Consider the following 16,130-nt stretch of genomic DNA (forward strand, 5'->3'; position numbering starts at 1 on the left):
GGGCAACTCCGGAAAGTAACGGGGAGTCAGGTGTAGGGGGGGGCGTCATCTCGGTGCGGAGGGGACCAGAGAAGTCAAGCCCACAACCTGGCGCCCGCCTTCCTGGCGGATGGAAATTCCGGCCTCCTTACCCTCCTTTCCAAACCAAAGAGCAGCCAGGAAAACTTGGCTCCCTGCTGGCTCCACCCTCAAAAGGGCACGCATGCGCCCGCGAAGCTCCGACGGCCATCTTGGACCCGGGCAGCGCCCTCCCCTTGAGGCTGTTGGGCTCACCCGAGGACCAAGAGAGTTACCGCGACATTCTGTCCCCCTAAACCCTGGCGGGCCTGTGGTCCCGAGGACAGCGGCCCTCCCCTCCTGCCTGCAGGTAAAACCTCGAGCCAGCGGCCCTGCGGCGCGTTCTAGCTCAGTAGTCTTTGCTCCCCATGTGACTCCTAAAGGCACCTGCCATTCGGGGAGGTGGGAGGCTAACGCACCCACCCATCACATACTGTCCCAGTATCAAAAAGTTCTCAGAACACACCCTGGTGCATGGCGCCATAAGCGCTGGCTTTGGGCTCGGCGTGGCGGGTGCAAACACTCTTCCAGCCTCCAGCGCCTGCGGGCACGCTGAAGGAGGGCTCGGAGAGCCAAGCCAGGCCACTGAAAGTGCAGCTTCACAGGCCCCTCGGACCGACACGTGATGCGACAGGCTGGGGCGGGTGTCAGGAACACAAACCCGGGTGCCCAGGACTGAAGGGGAAAAGGAATCTTTGTGAATTTCGGAACATTTCAACGCCCCCGGCTTGTTATTTTTAACCCCCCTGGCTGCCTCTCTGTAGGGGCTCCTATGCAACATCAAAACTCACAGGATCAAAAAAGCTCTGTGTGTGTGCGTGTGTGGCTGTGGGGACGTTGGGAATGGGGAAGCTGGAACAATGCGTCCCCAGCAGAGCTGAGTGTGCAAAGGGGCCTTTTGGGCTGGTGTGGGCTGTGGCTCCCCACAGCGGTGCACCTGCCAATCAGCTCCCCAGGCAAGGGGTCCCTGCCTTTCCTGGTGGTGGAAAACTGCCTGGAATACAGAGGTAAGAGGGGCGTGAGATGGCTCAGTGGCTACAGGCCCTGCAACCTGAATCCGATGCCCAGGGCTCATGTGATGGAGAGAACTGGTTTCCACCTGATGTCATCCGACTTACACACACATACACAGTGCACGTGTATCCCATCAGACATGCGTAGAAAGAAAGAAAAAAAAGTCAGTAAGGGGCTAAAGAGTTGGTGGGAATGTCACAAAGGACTGGCTGGGATTAGCTCTGCTCTTCCAACCATCCGCAGCTTCATACCCAGGGTTCTGCAATCTCAGTGTAAGGACTTGGGAAGCATGGAGCTAGGATTACATTACAGCAGTGCGTGCGGCCCCCGGAAGTCCAGCATAGGAGGGGGGGTAGCAGAGTATAAAAACGCCAGGTGAGGTGTTGGGGGGGATTGCACAGTTTATTTCCAGACACAGTCGAGGGGGGGGACCCCCTCTGCCTTCCCTCCTTGCATTTGGCTTAGTCAGGAATTTTCTCTCCCCTTAACTCTCTATTGTACAAGATAGAGAAGACAGGCCTAGCCCACCCAAGGAGGGCCTCGGCCGATGAGGAGCATGGGTGGTGGGGTTCAAGTATTCGCAGGTTCCAGGGTGACACTGCACCCGGTCCACACTGTCCCTGCTGGTGTAGTCCTTCTCTTGCCCGGACACCTCCAAGTGAGTGCCTACCCTTCCCCTGTCCTAATGCCTGAGTCCGAGGCTCTGCAGTGGGTTACGGGGCCTCCCCAGCAGGCAGGCTCACCTGAGGGCCCTGGGGAGAAGGTAAGAGCCTCCCCTCCCCACCGGCTTGGGAGGAGTGGTCTTTAGGTCAGGGGATGGCTGAGAACTGGGTGGATGTCAGGAAGGGATGCAGGTTTGGAGGGCAGTGATGGACGCGTTCAGACAGCCATGGCCTGAACTCTCACCACCATCACTCCGGGCTCAGAATCCCTGAGAGTCCAGCCACAAAGGCAAACCGGAACATGGCAGGAGGTGGGAAGGGGGGCAGGGGGAAGTGGAGGGTGGACGGGGTGAGCGTGGGGGTAGAAAATGGGGACTGAGCAGGTCATGTACACCTACAGCTAGCACCCTATTCCTGGGGCTGGGGTAGGGCCCCTCTCAAGTTCTGGCCTTCCTCAACGGGAGGAGTCCTGGGAAGGCAGGTTAGAAGGGCTGGTCCCCAGCACAGTGGAAGAAAAGGGCGGGGTGGGGTGGGGAGGGGTGTTGTATCCAAAGGGTAGTATAAAAAGCAAAACCGTTAAAAACTTCCTGTGAAGCACTGCCAGTCTATGGCCCTTGCAGGGCATCAGTCAGCCCCCCCAACAGGACGGGGTCCAGTAGCACCATGCAATGTCGGGGTACGCATGCTGCCTCGATGACCCTGGCCAGTGGTTCTCCAAAGCAGGAACGAGAGACTGGGGTGGGGAGAGGTTGAGGCCGGAGCCCAGGCAGGCTTTCCGGCTGGGGCCTCGAAGGGCGCCCCGGGAGTCAGGATCTGAAGAATCGGTGTATCACGAACTGGCCCAACACAACCACGCCAAAAATGGTCATTACGATCAGGATGGGGTCTCTGCGCAGATTCAGGGCTGCCACCTGTCAGGAGACACGGCAGGTTATAGGGTGGCCGGACAGCCGCAGCAGCAGGGGCCCGGCCCAGCCTCAGGCACTCACCCAGCCGCCTCTCTGCGCGATCCACCTGGCAATGTAGTGGCGAAGTATGATGTCAGCCAGAAAGCAGGTCACCTGGCCCAGGAAGCCGGTCAGACCACGCTGGTAGACATACAGGGCCAGGCGGTAGCCGAAGCCCAGGAGAGCCACCACACGGCCCCAGCTGATGCCGCTCTTAAACAGGCTGTGGGCAGAGGATTCCGGGATGACGAGGACGGGAGCCCGCTTGGGAGCCTGTCCCTTTCCTTTCTCCTCTGCCCCCTCCCCCAAGCTGGGAAGCTAAACGGTTGAGCTGCCAGTCCAGGTCAGAAAGCCTGCCTTTGCCTGGTGGCCAGTCAGGGAGGGCCTGGCTGTCTGTGAGAGGAGAAAGCGGACAGAGCAGTAAGCTGGCCGAGGCTGGTACAGAGGGCCCAGAGAGGCAAGACTGAGCAGAGGAGACGTCAGGGGATTACCTGTGAGTGTTGCTGCAGGCCTAGCAGCCGGAGGGACAGCAGAGAGAAAAGCACAAGAGAGATTATAACAGATCCCAAAGTCACAGGGGCCTGCACGGGTTGGGACCTGGCTGAGGACAGGACATGCCGGCTCCAAGTACTCATTTTAAGCCTGTCACCTCTCCTCCACCTGTGCTGACTCTGACTCTTGGCTCAGGGAAGGAGCAGTGAGCACAGCTAGGCTTGGTGGCATATGCCTGGGATCCTGGCACTTGGATGCTGAGGCAGGATGGTCAAAAGTTCAAGGCCGGCCTGGGCTACATGAGGCGCTAGCTCAGAAACAGCAAGGGGCTGGAGAGGTGGTTAAGAGCGCTGGCTGCTCTTCCAGAGGATCCGAGTTGATTCCCAGCACCCACACGGCGGCTCACAACTGTGTAACTCCAGCCCCAGCAACCTTCTTCTTCTGGCCACTTCAGGCACCAGGCACGCAAGCGGTGCACACACATATTTGGGCAAAACAGCTGCACACATAAGCTAAAAATCAAACACCGACAAAACTCAAGCCAACTTGGCTGTGGCCAACTGTGGGAACACTGATTTGAGATGCTTTCCCTGCTTCCTAGGAGGTCTCACAGTGGTGGCCGGGATGAGGCCTCAGCATCAGGTGGCCTCTTAGATGCCATCGAATCCCAATTGACCTGACAGATGTTGGGGGCCCGACCGCCAGCTGGTGCTTGGATACATCTCCACCCCAGGGCACTCACTAGTCGTTGGTGCCAGAGCTCCAGAGACTGGCGCTCACGTGCGACAGAGGGTGAGTGGGGCCAGACGGGGAGACGGTGGGAACCGCCTGTAAGTGCACCCCGACACTGCACCCCAGCCAGGGAGCCCATGACCTGCAGGCAGGGACCAGCCGGTACCTGGAGGCGATCTTGGTGAAGAGTTCATAGGCGTTCCCGGCGGTGGGCTGAAGCTGTTCCAGTAAATTCTGGAACTCGGTGTCATAGCGCCGGTTAATGTCATCTCCGATGAGCGCGAGCTGCCGACCCACCTGACCCAAGACACTGCGGGGACAGAGTCCAGGAGTGTGAAGTCCCAGGAACAGGCTCAGGGCAGAGGGGCGCTCCCGGGCTGGGGCGGGGCACGCCTTTACCCTGCCCCTCTCTGAGGGTCCCTGATAGTGTTTACAGTGTTGGTAGACAGGACAAAGGGCAGGAGTGTCCTGGAAAAGGGTGTAGGACTGCAGACGGGGGCCGCGAGAAGCCAGGCTGAGGGAGACAAGACCCCAAGGGACCCTGGACCGCCCTGGGCTGAGGCTCACCTATTGGGTTCTAGGGACAGGTTGTCCATCTCGGGGTTGGCAGGGGCAGCCGCTCCCTGGGTCTCTTGCTCCTGGTGGTGGAGGTAAAAAACGTAGCTTCGAAAGACCTCCTCTGTGTCCCGGGCTACCTGCTGTTCTGCGGATCAGAGGTGGGGGTCAAGAAGGCCATTCCCCAGCCCCCTCCCTTTCGGCGCTCATGACTCCCCCGGCCCCTCATGGACACAGGGTACTGCCCCCTGGAGTAGGGCCAGTGTGATCATTCAGCCCTCAGGAAAGGCAGTCCTGCCATGTGAGTGAGCTCCAGCCTACACATGGGGAAACAGAGGCACAGGTGGCCAATCCGTGCAGCTTGGTCATGCGGCTGGGGACGAGTTGTTGGCCTTGGTTGTCAACTCATGGGTCAACTCCGGGCAGGCCTGCGGGTGCTTCCCAGAAGGACTGAGGAAGGACGGGCCTTCCCCATGGTGAGCACGCACTGTCCAATGGCAGTGCCACTGCGTGCCCTCCCCCACTCCCCACCCTCCCCCACTGCCTGCCCTCCCCATTGCCCGCCCTCCCCCACTACCCACCCTCCCCCACTGTCCGCCCTCCCCACTGCCCACCCTCCCCCACTGCCTGCCCTCCCCACTACCCGCCCTCCCCACTGCCCGCCCTCCCCCACTACCCACCCTCCCCACTGCCCACCCTCCCCCACTGCCTGCCCTCCCCACTACCCGCCCTCCCCACTGCCCACCCTCCCCCACTACCCACCCTCCCCACTGCCCACCCTCCCCCACTGCCTGCCCTCCCCCACTACCTGCCCTCCCCACTGCCTGTGGGTAAGTAGGTCTACCAGGATGTTGCTGCTTTCACTGATACCAGAACCTGGCCACCCCGGCCTTCTGCTGTGAACAGACCCAAGGCTGTCCAGGAATCTTCCTGGGCTTCGGCACCAGCTGGGACCACCGAGTGTTGCACCTTGTGGATCATGGCTATCACTGCACTGCTGCTCAGCCCGTCTTGCACCCCAGTCTAACGAGGGCCCCTGTGATCTACGCTCACTGTGTGCACTGTGCTGTTCTAAGGAGCAGCACTGAGGAAGGACAGCCCGGCACTGGGCCCCTGCGCTCCCAGGTGGACACGCCCCAAGTCCTTAGGCTGCAGGCAGCAGGAGAAACCCAAGCTGAAATTGGGCACCTTGGACCCAGAAAGATCAGGCAGAGGACAACGGTTTCTGTCTTTTCATTTTTAGAGACAAGGTCTGGATGTGGAGCCTAGGCAAGCCCGGAACTCAGCATGCAGACCAGGCTGGCCTCAGGTTCACACACATCCTGTCTTTGCCTCCCTGTTGCAAAAAAGCCGTGCACCGCTATGCACTGCTTGGATTGGTGTTTTTGTTCTGAGACGGGGTCTCAGTCTGCCTCTCTCTAGCACAGGCTAGCCTGACACTCATTCTGTAGGACAGATGGACCTGGGATTGCAGACAGGAGCTACCACACCCCGCTCACACAGCTGGAATATGAACCCCAGGTCCAGGGACCAACCTGACCTCCCCGCCCATCCACTTGAGGGAAGCGGAGAGGGTAGCTATCTCACTTCCTGCCCCCACCCCACCCAAGGTTAAAGAGAATGGCATTCCCTGTTCACAGACCTGACTGTGATAAGCCAGGTAGGTCACTTCCTTCTTTCTCCCTCTGCAGGGACATGGCAGCCGGGCCTGGTTCTTCTGCCTCCTTCCCCCCCTCCACCCTGAGAAGGCTTGTGCCACCTGCACACCAGCCCCAGGTGCTTCTCTCCTGTGCTAGGGGATGGCGAGGGGCAGGAGGACCCTTACCAGAAGGGGAGGGAGGCTCTTCACAGCCCTCTCTCGGAGGACCTGGTCCTTGTCCAGATGCCATCTGTCAGGTCTGGGTGGACAGGTCTCACCTGCAGAGAAAAAAGTGGTGAGAAAAAGCAGAGATGAGGCTGGGCATGGCAGCATATGACTTTAATCCCAGCACTCGGGAGGCAGAGGCAGGAGGATCTCTGAGTTGGAAAGTAGCCTAGTCTACAGAGAGAATTCCAGGACAGCCAGGGCTACACAGTGAGACCCTATCTCAGAGAGAGAGAAAGAGAGAGAGCACAGAGCAGGGGCATTTGGCTGAAGACCCCAGAGAGGTTGGCCTGGTCACCCAGAGTGAGGGCACCCCACCTCCCCCACTGCCAGGAAGACCTTGCAATTCTCTGGGACTAAAGTCCTGCCACCTTGGGGCCCTGGCGGTACCCCGGGGAGTGATGGGAACTCAGGACCTGGTTGCAGCCCTGCAGGGGAGACATAACCGTTGGGGAAGCCAGGCAGAGAACAAGTGGGGTCAAGGCCTTGAGGCTGTGGCACAGCCTTGCCATGAAGGCTCTCAAGTCCCTTTTCAGTCACTCCTGGAGAGTGTGAACTGCTTCGAGAGACTGGGGGTCCTTGCTGCTATTTCGGAGGCTCCCTGACCCTTCCTCGGCCCACCACCCCCAGCCACAAAGACCTTCCTCCATGGTCCACTTCCCCATGGCTGCTGGGACATACGTGTTTTCCAGTAGGGCCTTCTGGCAGCAAACTCTCAGAGTCTGCTCCACACTCCTGCCACTCAGGGGACCTTCAATATGTGATGTGCTCAAAGTCCCCATGACTGGCCGCTTGTGGTGGGGCGAGCTTTGATGCTAGTGAGTTCTGGGCCAGTTTGGTCTACACGTAGAGTCCCAGGCTCACCAAAGTCTACGTAGTGAGATCCAGTCCCAATTAAATAAAGGGGGGGAGAGTTCCCACAACACAGGTTGCACCTATTTTACAGGTTGTAAAAGTGAGGGTAGAAAGAAATGAATATCTGGGCCACACGGTCAGGCACAAAAATTCTGAGTTTTTGTTTTGTCTCGTTTTTTAAAAATGATTTATTTGTTTTATGTACATTGGCATTCTGCCTGTTTGTGGGTGTGTGAGGGTGTCGGGTCCCCTGGAACTGAAACTACAGACGGGTATGAGCTGCCCACAGGGTGCTGGGAATTGAACCTTGGTTCTTTGGAAGAACAGCCAGTGCTCTTAACTGCTGCGCCATCCTTGCAGCCCCTTTAACATACACGTACATACGCTCTCGTGCATGCACATGCATGGTGAAGGGTGTGTGGAGTCAGAGGACAGGTTTCGGGAGTGGATTCTCTCCTTCTACCCTGTGGCTTCCATAGAACCTGGGCTGTCCCACTTGGCAGCGGGCCCCTTCATCTGCTGGGCTATCTCACGGGCTCAGAATTTTTCGTTTTTGAGACCAGGTCTCACGTAGCCCGCCCTGGCCTCAAATTGAGTATGGGGCAGAGAAACATCCTCCTGCCTCCACTGTCTGCCACCGGAGCGTGCGCCACCGCATGTGACCTGGTGCTGGGGCTCAAACCCAGGACCCTGTGAGTGCTGGACACACATTTTACCAGCTGAGCTCCACGCCCTGCACTGCAGGCCTCACGGCCTCCCCACCCTGCCCCACACCGCGACCTCACCACTCTCTGCTCTTTGGTGCTAAGTGGTTTCTTTGGGTTATACGTTTGTTTGTCTGCTTGTCTGTTTGTTTGTTTTAGTCAGGTTCTCCCTAGGCAGCCCCAGGAGGACCCTGCGCCCTTTGACCCTCCGGCCTCAGACATCGGTGCTCGGGTATTATGGCTGTTCTCTGCCACACCACGCCCAAACCACGCTCGTTTCTGACCCGTCCTGGCCTCCGCTGTGTCGACAGTTATTTCCTGAGGCAAGACCTTTCACTTTCAGTTTGCACCCCTTTCAAGAGTCTCCCTCCTCTCCAAGCTGCCTCCATCACTTCAGGAAGTGACCCTCCTGTCAGGGAGGAGGGTGCAGACCCAGCTAGGGCCAAGCACAGTAGCCCCGTCTGTACCTGCGTGGGGCTGAGCGCCCACACTCACCTCCGTTCATCTCAGGCTGGGGCCGTATTTAAAGGTCACTCAGGAGCTCTCTGAGTGGGGGCCGGGGAGGGCCAGCTCCCTTTCACCGTCTGCTTCGGTGACAGAGATGGGGCGGGCAGGCCTCTTCTCCTCATCCCTGAGAGCCAGGCCTCACGAAGGCAGCCACCCACTTGGCATATTCTGCCTGAAAGGAAGGCCAGCAGGGCCAGGGGTGCTGACCCCACTCAGACCTTCCCAGAAACCCACCCTGGAAGCTCACTGTTGGGGAAGCAGGTGGCGTCTCCGGACAGTCCTGGGCCTCCTCCCCCAAGCCCATCCGAGTGGCCTTGACTTCGAATTACATCCCAGCATGCACGTCCCCACAGCCAACTACAGGCTTTACCTAGGATCGGTGTGGGAGGGGAGGGTGGGCCTGGGACAGCAGGGGGTCAACCGTGAAACTTGTGCCTCTGTGGTGACCTTGACTTGCCCCAACTTCCAGACAGCTAAAGTCCCAGTTGTCTGGCACCCCGGGCCACCAGAGCCTAGGCAGAAGTGTGCTTTCTGGTGTCACGCTGGAGGTAGCTCTGTTTGCACTAGGCCTCCAGCCTGGCTTCAAGGAGCTCTCAGGGAAGCCACTACAAGGTTCCCCTCCTCACCCGGTTCTGGATGGAGCCTTCTGCCCCACCCTGGGCAGGAGCTGCCAGGATTAGGAAGATGGGGTTTGGCCTCCGGGGTACTTGCCGGACTCTGCTCCAGATGTGGGCTGGCTCAGCGGTCTGGAGACAGAATCCCGAGGGGCTGCTGGCTTCCTCCAGGGGCAAGGTTTCAGGCCTGACTTGCAGGGACCGGCGTCTGAATTCCCGGTGTCGAGATGCCGCCGCCACGGGTCGTCTCGGCCCAGGAAGCCTCGCGACTTTGTGACCATAGAGCAGCCGGCAGCTCCCGGCAGTGATCAGCTCCCTCTAGAGGAAGCTGCTGGCCGGCCGCCGGATGCAGACACACAGGGAGGCTGCTGCTTGGAGGAAGGTCCTGTGGGCCAGGCCTGGGAGCAGCTGCTGTGCACCCTCCCCCTGCATGCCCTGTCCCAGACAAGGGGAGAAGCTTTCTGTTCACGGCCTTTCCTGCCTCTGATTCCCGGTCCTCACTTTCCATCTTCTCCCTCTAGGGAAAAGCAAAACACAGAAAAACAACAGAAACCAGGACGGAGCTGGGGGTGGCCGTGCAGACCTGCAGACCCAGCTCTCAGGAGGCTGAGGCAGGGTAGAGAAAACAGGCCACCCTGTTTACGTGACACCAAAAAGGAGGAATGGGAGTCGGGGATTGGGAGGAGGAGGAGGAGGGAGAGGAGAAGTGGGGTGAGGAGAAGAAGGCAGAAGAGGAGGAGGAAGAGGAGAAGGAATTTGTGCAGTCACCCAGTCCTCTGCAAACTGCCAGGCCTTAGGGACTGATCTCAAGCACAGAATCAACTCCAGAGAGACATTGTGCGGAGTCCTGTTCTCAGGGTCTGTACCCTCCAGCCTTCCTGTCCTTCCCCAAGCCAGGGAGAGGTGCCCCTTTCATGGCCTGAGGGTGCCCCTTTTCTGGGTCTCAGCTTCCCTTGATCTCCAGCTTGGCCCTGATGCCCGCTGAGCTGGGCCCTGGCTGGCTCCCTGTACCCACCCTCCTCCCTGCAGCAGCGTCCACTGTCTCCAGTTATTCTCCCCACCCCCACCCCACCCCCACCCTTTCTTTGCCTTCTAGAACTCCTGGAAGTCTCCAACTGGAGGTTTCTATTAGCAGTTGGTCCTGGGCTGGCTGCCATGACTTCTCCCTGAGCCAGGGTCTCTCTCAGGATGGCGGCCCAGGCTCGGACCCCTCGGTCACGGCCAAGAATCTTGGGCTGCTCCTCCGTGTTGCGCTTTCTCCGAAGCCTGGTGGGGAGTAAGGGCAGTTCTAAGGGTCCTAACACGCCCCTGACCAGGAGCCGGCCCAACCCCCCACCGGAGCAGGATGCTGCCTCCCCAAGGGTAGACCACGGGGAAGATCATGGAAGAGGAGAGCCGCAGCTGCACACCGCAGCACCCAGGATCCTCTCCGCGGCTCCCCCAAACCCACCTCTGCAGGATGCTTTCGGCCTGGGCACCGGGGACACAGGTTCCCAGACCTCCACCTGCAAGCGTGCCCCAAAGCTCAGGTTCCACGGAACAGAGGTAACATCAGTCCCCAGCAGAGGAGCAGAGGAGGTTCTGGGGCACCTGTCTGAGAAGAAGAAAAGACACGGGGAAGAGCCAGCAGGGGAGGCCTCTGGGGCCTCAGACAGGTGAGAGGCTGGGGCTAGTGGCAGGGATGAGGAGGGAGGAGGAGGACAGTCCAGAGAGGGGAAACAGGACGCAGACAGGAGGCCCACGAGTGGAAGCCCATGGATGGGGAAAGGGCAGGGGTGAGGGTCCTGAGTGGTGAAGGTCATGATTGAGGGTTGTAGTGCCAAGGGAAGGAGGGGGGTGGACTGCGGGATGAGCACCGAAGAGGGCGCTGGGGTGGAGCCCTGCCTAGCATGAGCCAGGCCCTGGGTTTAGTCCCCAGCACAATGAGAAAATAGCAGCCAGGCATGGCGGCAGCACCTGGGAGGCAGAGGAAGGCAGATCTCTGAGTTCGAGGCCGGCCTGGTCTTCAGAGCGAGTTCTAGGGCAGCCGGGGCTGGAAAACCAAAGACGGCAAGACAAAATAATAGCGGAGATGACAAAGGGTCTGGACAGGGGTGTGCTGGAGGGGCTCTGTGCCCTCGGCTCCTTTGTGGCCAGTCCTCCCGCGCTCCCACCCTGGCTTTCTCTGCTCTCAGCAGCCGCTCCCTGCGTGGAAGGGGCCCGGCTCCCTGACCCCTACTTTCTGGCTCTCAGGGGTGGTAGAAAAACCCCCACGTTAGCGACCCCTGGGAACAGAGCAGGGGCCTGGGAGAGAGGAAGGGAGATGAAGCGGGTCTGTGGAGAGGCTTGGCTCTGTGGGCGTCTGACCCCGTCACCTGACCGCTTTGGGACTAGGGAACACTGTACCCAGGCCCTGGAGGCTGCACAAGAATGTCTGCAGTGGGTTCCCGGACCGCTGGCACTTACCCCTGGGGTCTTCGTCAAAGAGGAAGAGGACGGGCACTGCCTAATGGAGATCCGTAAGTATGCAGTGGGGGGGGGCTGGCCCCTGGGGGCGGGGAGCCCAGCGGGACATGAGACATATCTGAGGTTTGAACCCCACTTCCTCCACGTCAAGCTATATGACAGTGGAACATTGCTGAGTCTCTGCCCCTCCGCTCCTCATCTATGAAATGGAAACCAGATAAAACTGGTCTCTTAGGTGCACTGCTAGGATCAGTGAGATGCTTTCTTTTCAAGGGCCACATCTGGCCCTGGCTCACAGTAGGCCAGAGGCAGGCGCGGTGGCTCAGGCTTCTAGTTCCAGCACTTAAGAAGGAGACAAGAGAAATGCCACAAGCTCAAGGTCAGCCCAGCTCTGTAGTGACGTACCTCCCTCAACAAGAAAACTACCAGCAACAACAAACAGTGAGAATAGTGGCACACACCTGGACTCCCAGGTGGCAGGAAGGTCAGGAGTTCAAGGCCAGCCTTGACTGCATAGCAGAACATAAAACTGTCTCAAGAACGTAAAACAAGAAAAATCACAAAAAGTAATGAGGCCAGGGAACAGCAAGATGGGCCTTCAGGTAAAGGAGAATGCTGCCAAGCTTGAGGACCCAAGTTTGGTTCCCTGGACTCATGCAGAGGGTGGGAACCCGTACACATGCCGCCGTGTGTGCCCTCCCCCCCCCTCGGAGCCTGGAGCCCCTCACCCTGCCATTACCGCCCCACAGGAGACCTCAGGCTGTCCTCTCGCAAGGTGGGGCCCAACCCGTGGAACTATATCCTCGGCTTGTACAAGCAGCTCCATAAATCAGCTCTGGGCAAGGTCAGCGGGGCTGCTCCCCCTCCCCGCCCCCGCTCGCCTGGGTCCCCAGGGGGGAATTCTCCCTCTTGACCACCTGGGACCCGCCTTCCTTCTTGTTTCCTGGTTTTGGGCAGAAGGGACTGCAGGCCTAGAGTCCCATCCCCCCTTCACAGGCTCAGAGACCGGGGCTGCCTCAGTTTCCTCTCAAGGATGGCTTGCCCCATGAGGAGAAAGGGGAGCGAGAAGAAGCTGAGGAGGAGGAGAGCTGCGCCAATCTGTGCGCCCCACGCCCTGCCGCCTTCCCATCCCTGCTGCAGAAGACATTCAGATCCACTGACACAGTGGGTAGGCGTGTCTGCCCGGCAAGTCCGGCTTTGGCCAGGGGCTTGGGGAGGAAACTCGAGCACCGACCACGAGGTGGCAGCAGAGGACAAGGATGGCTGATTTGGAAAGGCTGCCTGGCCGACCTCCAGGCCCAGGCTAGGACTCAGTGGGACCCCTCGGCGACCTGCCACCCAACCCCCAGCCCCAGGCTCCAACCAGAGGGGGAGCTATGGCTTCCGCTTTGAGGAGAGGGCTCCCCCAAGCCTGGTTTCTGCCTTGCACAGTGTAGGCCAGACAGTAGCTGTTGGTTCCTTAGGCCTGGAGAGCTGGAGGGGCCTAAGCGGTTAAGAGCACTTGTTGCTCTTACAGAGGACCCTGGTTCAGTTCCCAGCAGCCCCAGAGGCTCCAACACCCTCTTCCGGCTTCCTGTGCACAGAGGCACACATTAAAGAACAAACGAATGAGGCAGTAAAAACAATAGCAAAAAATACTCCCCAAATATTGTTTGTTTACACAGCCATTATTGGGGCTGTTCTTTAAAAATGTGAATTGGTGCTTCTGAAGAGGGCGCCAGCATAACCTCAGCAGCAGCAGCATGGGAACTGAAGCCCAGAGAGGTCAAGCAGCTTGCCACTCATGACGGAGGAGCTGGGGCCTCGCCTCAGGCGGCTCGTGGCAGTGTCTGGTGTGCTCTGCCCAGGAGCAGCCTCCCAGCCCCCGCTGCAGCGGGCAAGCTCAGGAAAATGAAGCGTGGGATGGGCAGTGGCTGGCTGGCTGCAGGTACCCAAAGGAGGCTTTGCAGATCTGAGGCGTATCGCAGAGCTGAGAGGGACGTGGGGTTGAGACCGCCCAGGCTCTGCCTGTCCCACGCTCTGGGAAGCCGGGGACCACAAACTCCATTCCTCCTGCACGCTCGGTCACGTCAGATGGGTGGCTTAGTTTTCCCACACCCCAGCCAGTTGACGAGCCATGCAGATTCCTCAGCCCTGAAGATAAAACATCCTGGAGATGGCACCAGATCCCTGCTGGCTGAGGGCCTCATGTGGCCACGCTGTCCTCCCCTCCAGACCCTGATCTCAAGCTTAGGTCGCTCTGCCTGTGCCAGCGGGCAGGGTTCTGTGACTCCGTCCCTGATGCTCAGATAACTTATTTGAGCATCTCTCAGAGTTGAGGGTATGAGGGATTTATTTTTTATTCTCTTAGAACTTGTGATCCTCCTGCCTCTACCTCTTGAGCTGAAAGTTCCAGGGTTTTGTCCCGATCTTTCTGGGGACCAACCTCCCCCCACCCTGCCTGCAGAGGAGCTGGTTGCCATTATCATTTACAGGAAACCCGGTGCTTTTGAAGGTCTGTGGGTGCTAGGGCCACATGCCAGGAAAGAGGACCAGAGACCCAGTGTGAGTCTCCACAGCTCACAGCCCGTCTTTTTGCCTCAGGTTTCGTGGAGTCAGAGCTGAAGAAGATTCTGGCAGTGCAACGGGAGTGCCGCCTCTGGAAGGTGGGCAGCCCGGAGGGCCGGGAGCTGATGACCCGGCCAGACATCACGCTGGAGGAGGCAGGGATGGTGGACGGCCAGGTATGCCTGGGTGTCCATCAGATCCGCTAACTCATGAGGGTGGGGCCCCCCAGTTCACGTGGCCCTGGACCCTGGTTGCAGCCCCCATTTGCCTAGGTTCTTCTAGGGGAGGGCCTGAGTACTACCCTCCTTCTGGGAGTAATGTATACACACAGACACACACACACACACACACAGACATACACATAGACATACACACAGACAGACAGACACACACACAGACACATAGACACACAGACAGACAGACACCTCATTATTGTCCCCGTTTCGTTTTGTTTGGTGGAGACAGGTTATCTTGTAGCCCAGGCTAGCCTGCTATTTGGCAGAGGCTGGCCTTGGGCTTCTGTTCCTCCTGCCTCCACCTCCCCAGTGCTGGAATGACAGACAGGGAGATCTGGCAAGATGGGCTAGCACCCAAGCAGATGTCTCGCTCCTCTTCCCCCCCTCCCCTCCCCACTCCCTCCGAAGCCCACAGACACACACAGGCTCTGGGGAGCCACCACCTAGCATCCGCGCCAATTCCGAGTCAGCCTCCGCCCATTCATCATCCCCTCTATGACTCAGTGTGCTGTCTGCTCTGATGGTCTGTGGTTTGCCAAAGGGAAGAGCCCAGGGCTCACGAGCCAGTCTCACCAGAGACATCAGAGACCGTCCTGCTGGGTGACCTCGGCTTGGCGGGCTGTGCAGCAGGCCTCGACACCCCCCCAGGAGTCACACCTGTCGGGCACTGAGGCTGTCCTGAGGCTGCCCACGTGCCCCACACCCCTAACCACACGAGCTGCTTGGGCCCTTGAATTTCCCCTCACACTGAGAGGCTCCGGTCCTGGGACCTGATCTCCAGGACCATGTGTGCCTGCCTGCCCTACCCATCCTGGGCTCAGTCCTGGGCTAGCACTGGCAACACCATGGCACCTGTGGTGTGTGTGTGTGTACTCCCTGGGGAGTGCATGCAGGGCCCGAGTCCTCTCTGCGGGAGTCAGGGCTAATCCTCTACATCTCCTGTAGTGGGGGGTTTCAAAGTCATCACCTCCCACCACACTTTCTCCTCCTCTGCTCTTGGGGCTACTTGATAAGGGGGAGAAAGACCCTCAGCTTTTGGGGAATGCTGGGGCCCTGAGCGTTGTTCATTAAGGCAGCTGAAGCTCCTCCACTCAGCTGGAAAAAGTGCAGACCCCCAGGACGGAGGCAAAAGGGAAGGAACTGTGGGGTCCTTAGTGTTCAAGGAACCCAGAGGTGGAAGAAGGAGAGTCTACGTGGTGGGGCAGCTGGCTCAGTGTGTGTGCACCTGGGCCAGCTTTGGGGTGCCGGGTGAGTTGGCGGAGGGAAATGCCAAGCGGGGGCTATCTCCTTCCCCCCATGTCCGCCCACAGCACCTGCTCCTGGAGGAGATGGACGAGATGGGGAACTGGCCCCCTCCGGAGTGAGGCCTGTGCCGGCAGGAGCCCACTTCGCCCACACCCCTGGGACCCCAGTCAGGGGCCCTGGGCTTTGGGATGAGAAGCATGTTGAGTGTGTGCGGTGGGCCCGCCCAGCGCTGTCCCTGCCCACCAGATACTGCAGACGATGTTATTAAAAACTTAGTTTGACATTAGCCTCCTCAGCCGTCTGTCACTGGGCCTCGCCCCGCCCCCTCGCGCCTGGCTTGGGCCGGTTCTGAGGGTCTCTAGTCCCTAACTTGTGTCCACAGAACTAGTGTGGAGGCCACCGCTGGCCACCGCCAGGGCAGGGGGGGTGCAGCAGGAGGATTCAGGCTAACCTGGGGTGCTGCCTGCCAGCAGGAAGGAGAGTACCAAACTCCCCCCTTTCCCTGAGTTCCCAGGCTAGCTACACTCACCGGGAGGATCCGGGAATTCTCCCAGCAGGAAGCTCCTGCCCAGCCAGCTCCCGGACAAAGCCAGGAAAGGGGCCCTGAACTTCGGGGACCTGCCTCAGGAGAGCTGGCAGGGAGGGCGGCGGGGC

General features: G+C 59.4%; 2 protein-coding genes across 7 annotated transcripts; one reads left to right on the forward strand and one right to left on the reverse strand.

The window, feature by feature from the left end:
- Positions 1–1,454: 1,454 nt before the first annotated feature.
- Bak1 (BCL2 antagonist/killer 1) lies at positions 1,455–9,284 on the reverse strand. Of its 5 annotated transcripts, XR_009586674.1 has the most exons (7): positions 9,101–9,284; positions 6,285–6,376; positions 4,472–4,602; positions 4,071–4,214; positions 3,172–3,191; positions 2,723–2,903; positions 2,506–2,644 (listed from the first exon to the last, which is right to left on the reverse strand). XR_009586674.1 is itself a non-coding variant. In XM_021629933.2 (6 exons), exons 1-6 carry the CDS (start codon positions 9,282–9,284, stop codon positions 2,540–2,542), a joined length of 837 nt encoding a protein of 278 aa, XP_021485608.1. In that variant the 3' UTR covers positions 1,455–2,539. The 5 variants fall into 5 exon arrangements, 4 of the variants coding, with proteins under 4 accessions (XP_021485608.1, XP_021485641.1, XP_021485615.1 ...); XM_021629933.2 differs by lacking the exon at positions 3,172–3,191 and having other exon boundaries at positions 1,455–2,644; XM_021629966.2 differs by lacking the exon at positions 3,172–3,191 and having other exon boundaries at positions 1,455–2,644; positions 4,472–4,607; positions 9,101–9,148.
- Positions 9,254–15,762, forward strand: LOC110543665 (gametogenetin-binding protein 1-like). Of its 2 annotated transcripts, XM_060369138.1 has the most exons (7): positions 9,254–9,385; positions 9,525–10,658; positions 11,377–11,501; positions 12,198–12,292; positions 12,445–12,616; positions 14,032–14,171; positions 15,542–15,762. In XM_060369138.1, the coding sequence occupies exons 2-7, from the start codon at positions 10,192–10,194 to the stop codon at positions 15,593–15,595; spliced, it is 1,053 nt and encodes a 350-aa protein (XP_060225121.1). In that variant the 5' UTR covers positions 9,254–9,385; positions 9,525–10,191; the 3' UTR covers positions 15,596–15,762. The 2 variants fall into 2 exon arrangements, with proteins under 2 accessions (XP_060225121.1, XP_021485601.1); XM_021629926.2 differs by having other exon boundaries at positions 9,336–10,658.
- The last annotated feature ends 368 nt before the right edge of the window (positions 15,763–16,130 follow it).

Source organism: Meriones unguiculatus, chromosome 16 (assembly GCF_030254825.1).
Source record: "Meriones unguiculatus strain TT.TT164.6M chromosome 16, Bangor_MerUng_6.1, whole genome shotgun sequence".
NCBI lineage: Eukaryota > Metazoa > Chordata > Mammalia > Rodentia > Muridae > Meriones > Meriones unguiculatus.

Excerpts from the sequence above, each read along its gene's own strand:
- Bak1 (XM_021629933.2), bottom strand. The coding sequence starts at position 9,284 with ATGGTCACAAAGTCGCGAGGCTTCCTGGGCCGAGACGACCCGTGGCGG. Across the intron at positions 4,215-4,471 it reads CTGTCCCTAGAACCCAATAG|TGTCTTGGGTCAGGTGGGTC; the intron begins GTGAGCCTCAGC and ends CTGTCCCCGCAG. Across the intron at positions 2,904-4,070 it reads TTCACCAAGATCGCCTCCAG|CCTGTTTAAGAGCGGCATCA; the intron begins GTACCGGCTGGT and ends CTCTGCCCACAG.
- LOC110543665 (XM_060369138.1), top strand. The coding sequence starts at position 10,192 with ATGGCGGCCCAGGCTCGGACCCCTCGGTCACGGCCAAGAATCTTGGGC. Across the intron at positions 10,659-11,376 it reads GCCTCTGGGGCCTCAGACAG|GGAACACTGTACCCAGGCCC; the intron begins GTGAGAGGCTGG and ends CTTTGGGACTAG. Across the intron at positions 12,617-14,031 it reads CAGATCCACTGACACAGTGG|GTTTCGTGGAGTCAGAGCTG; the intron begins GTAGGCGTGTCT and ends TTTTTGCCTCAG.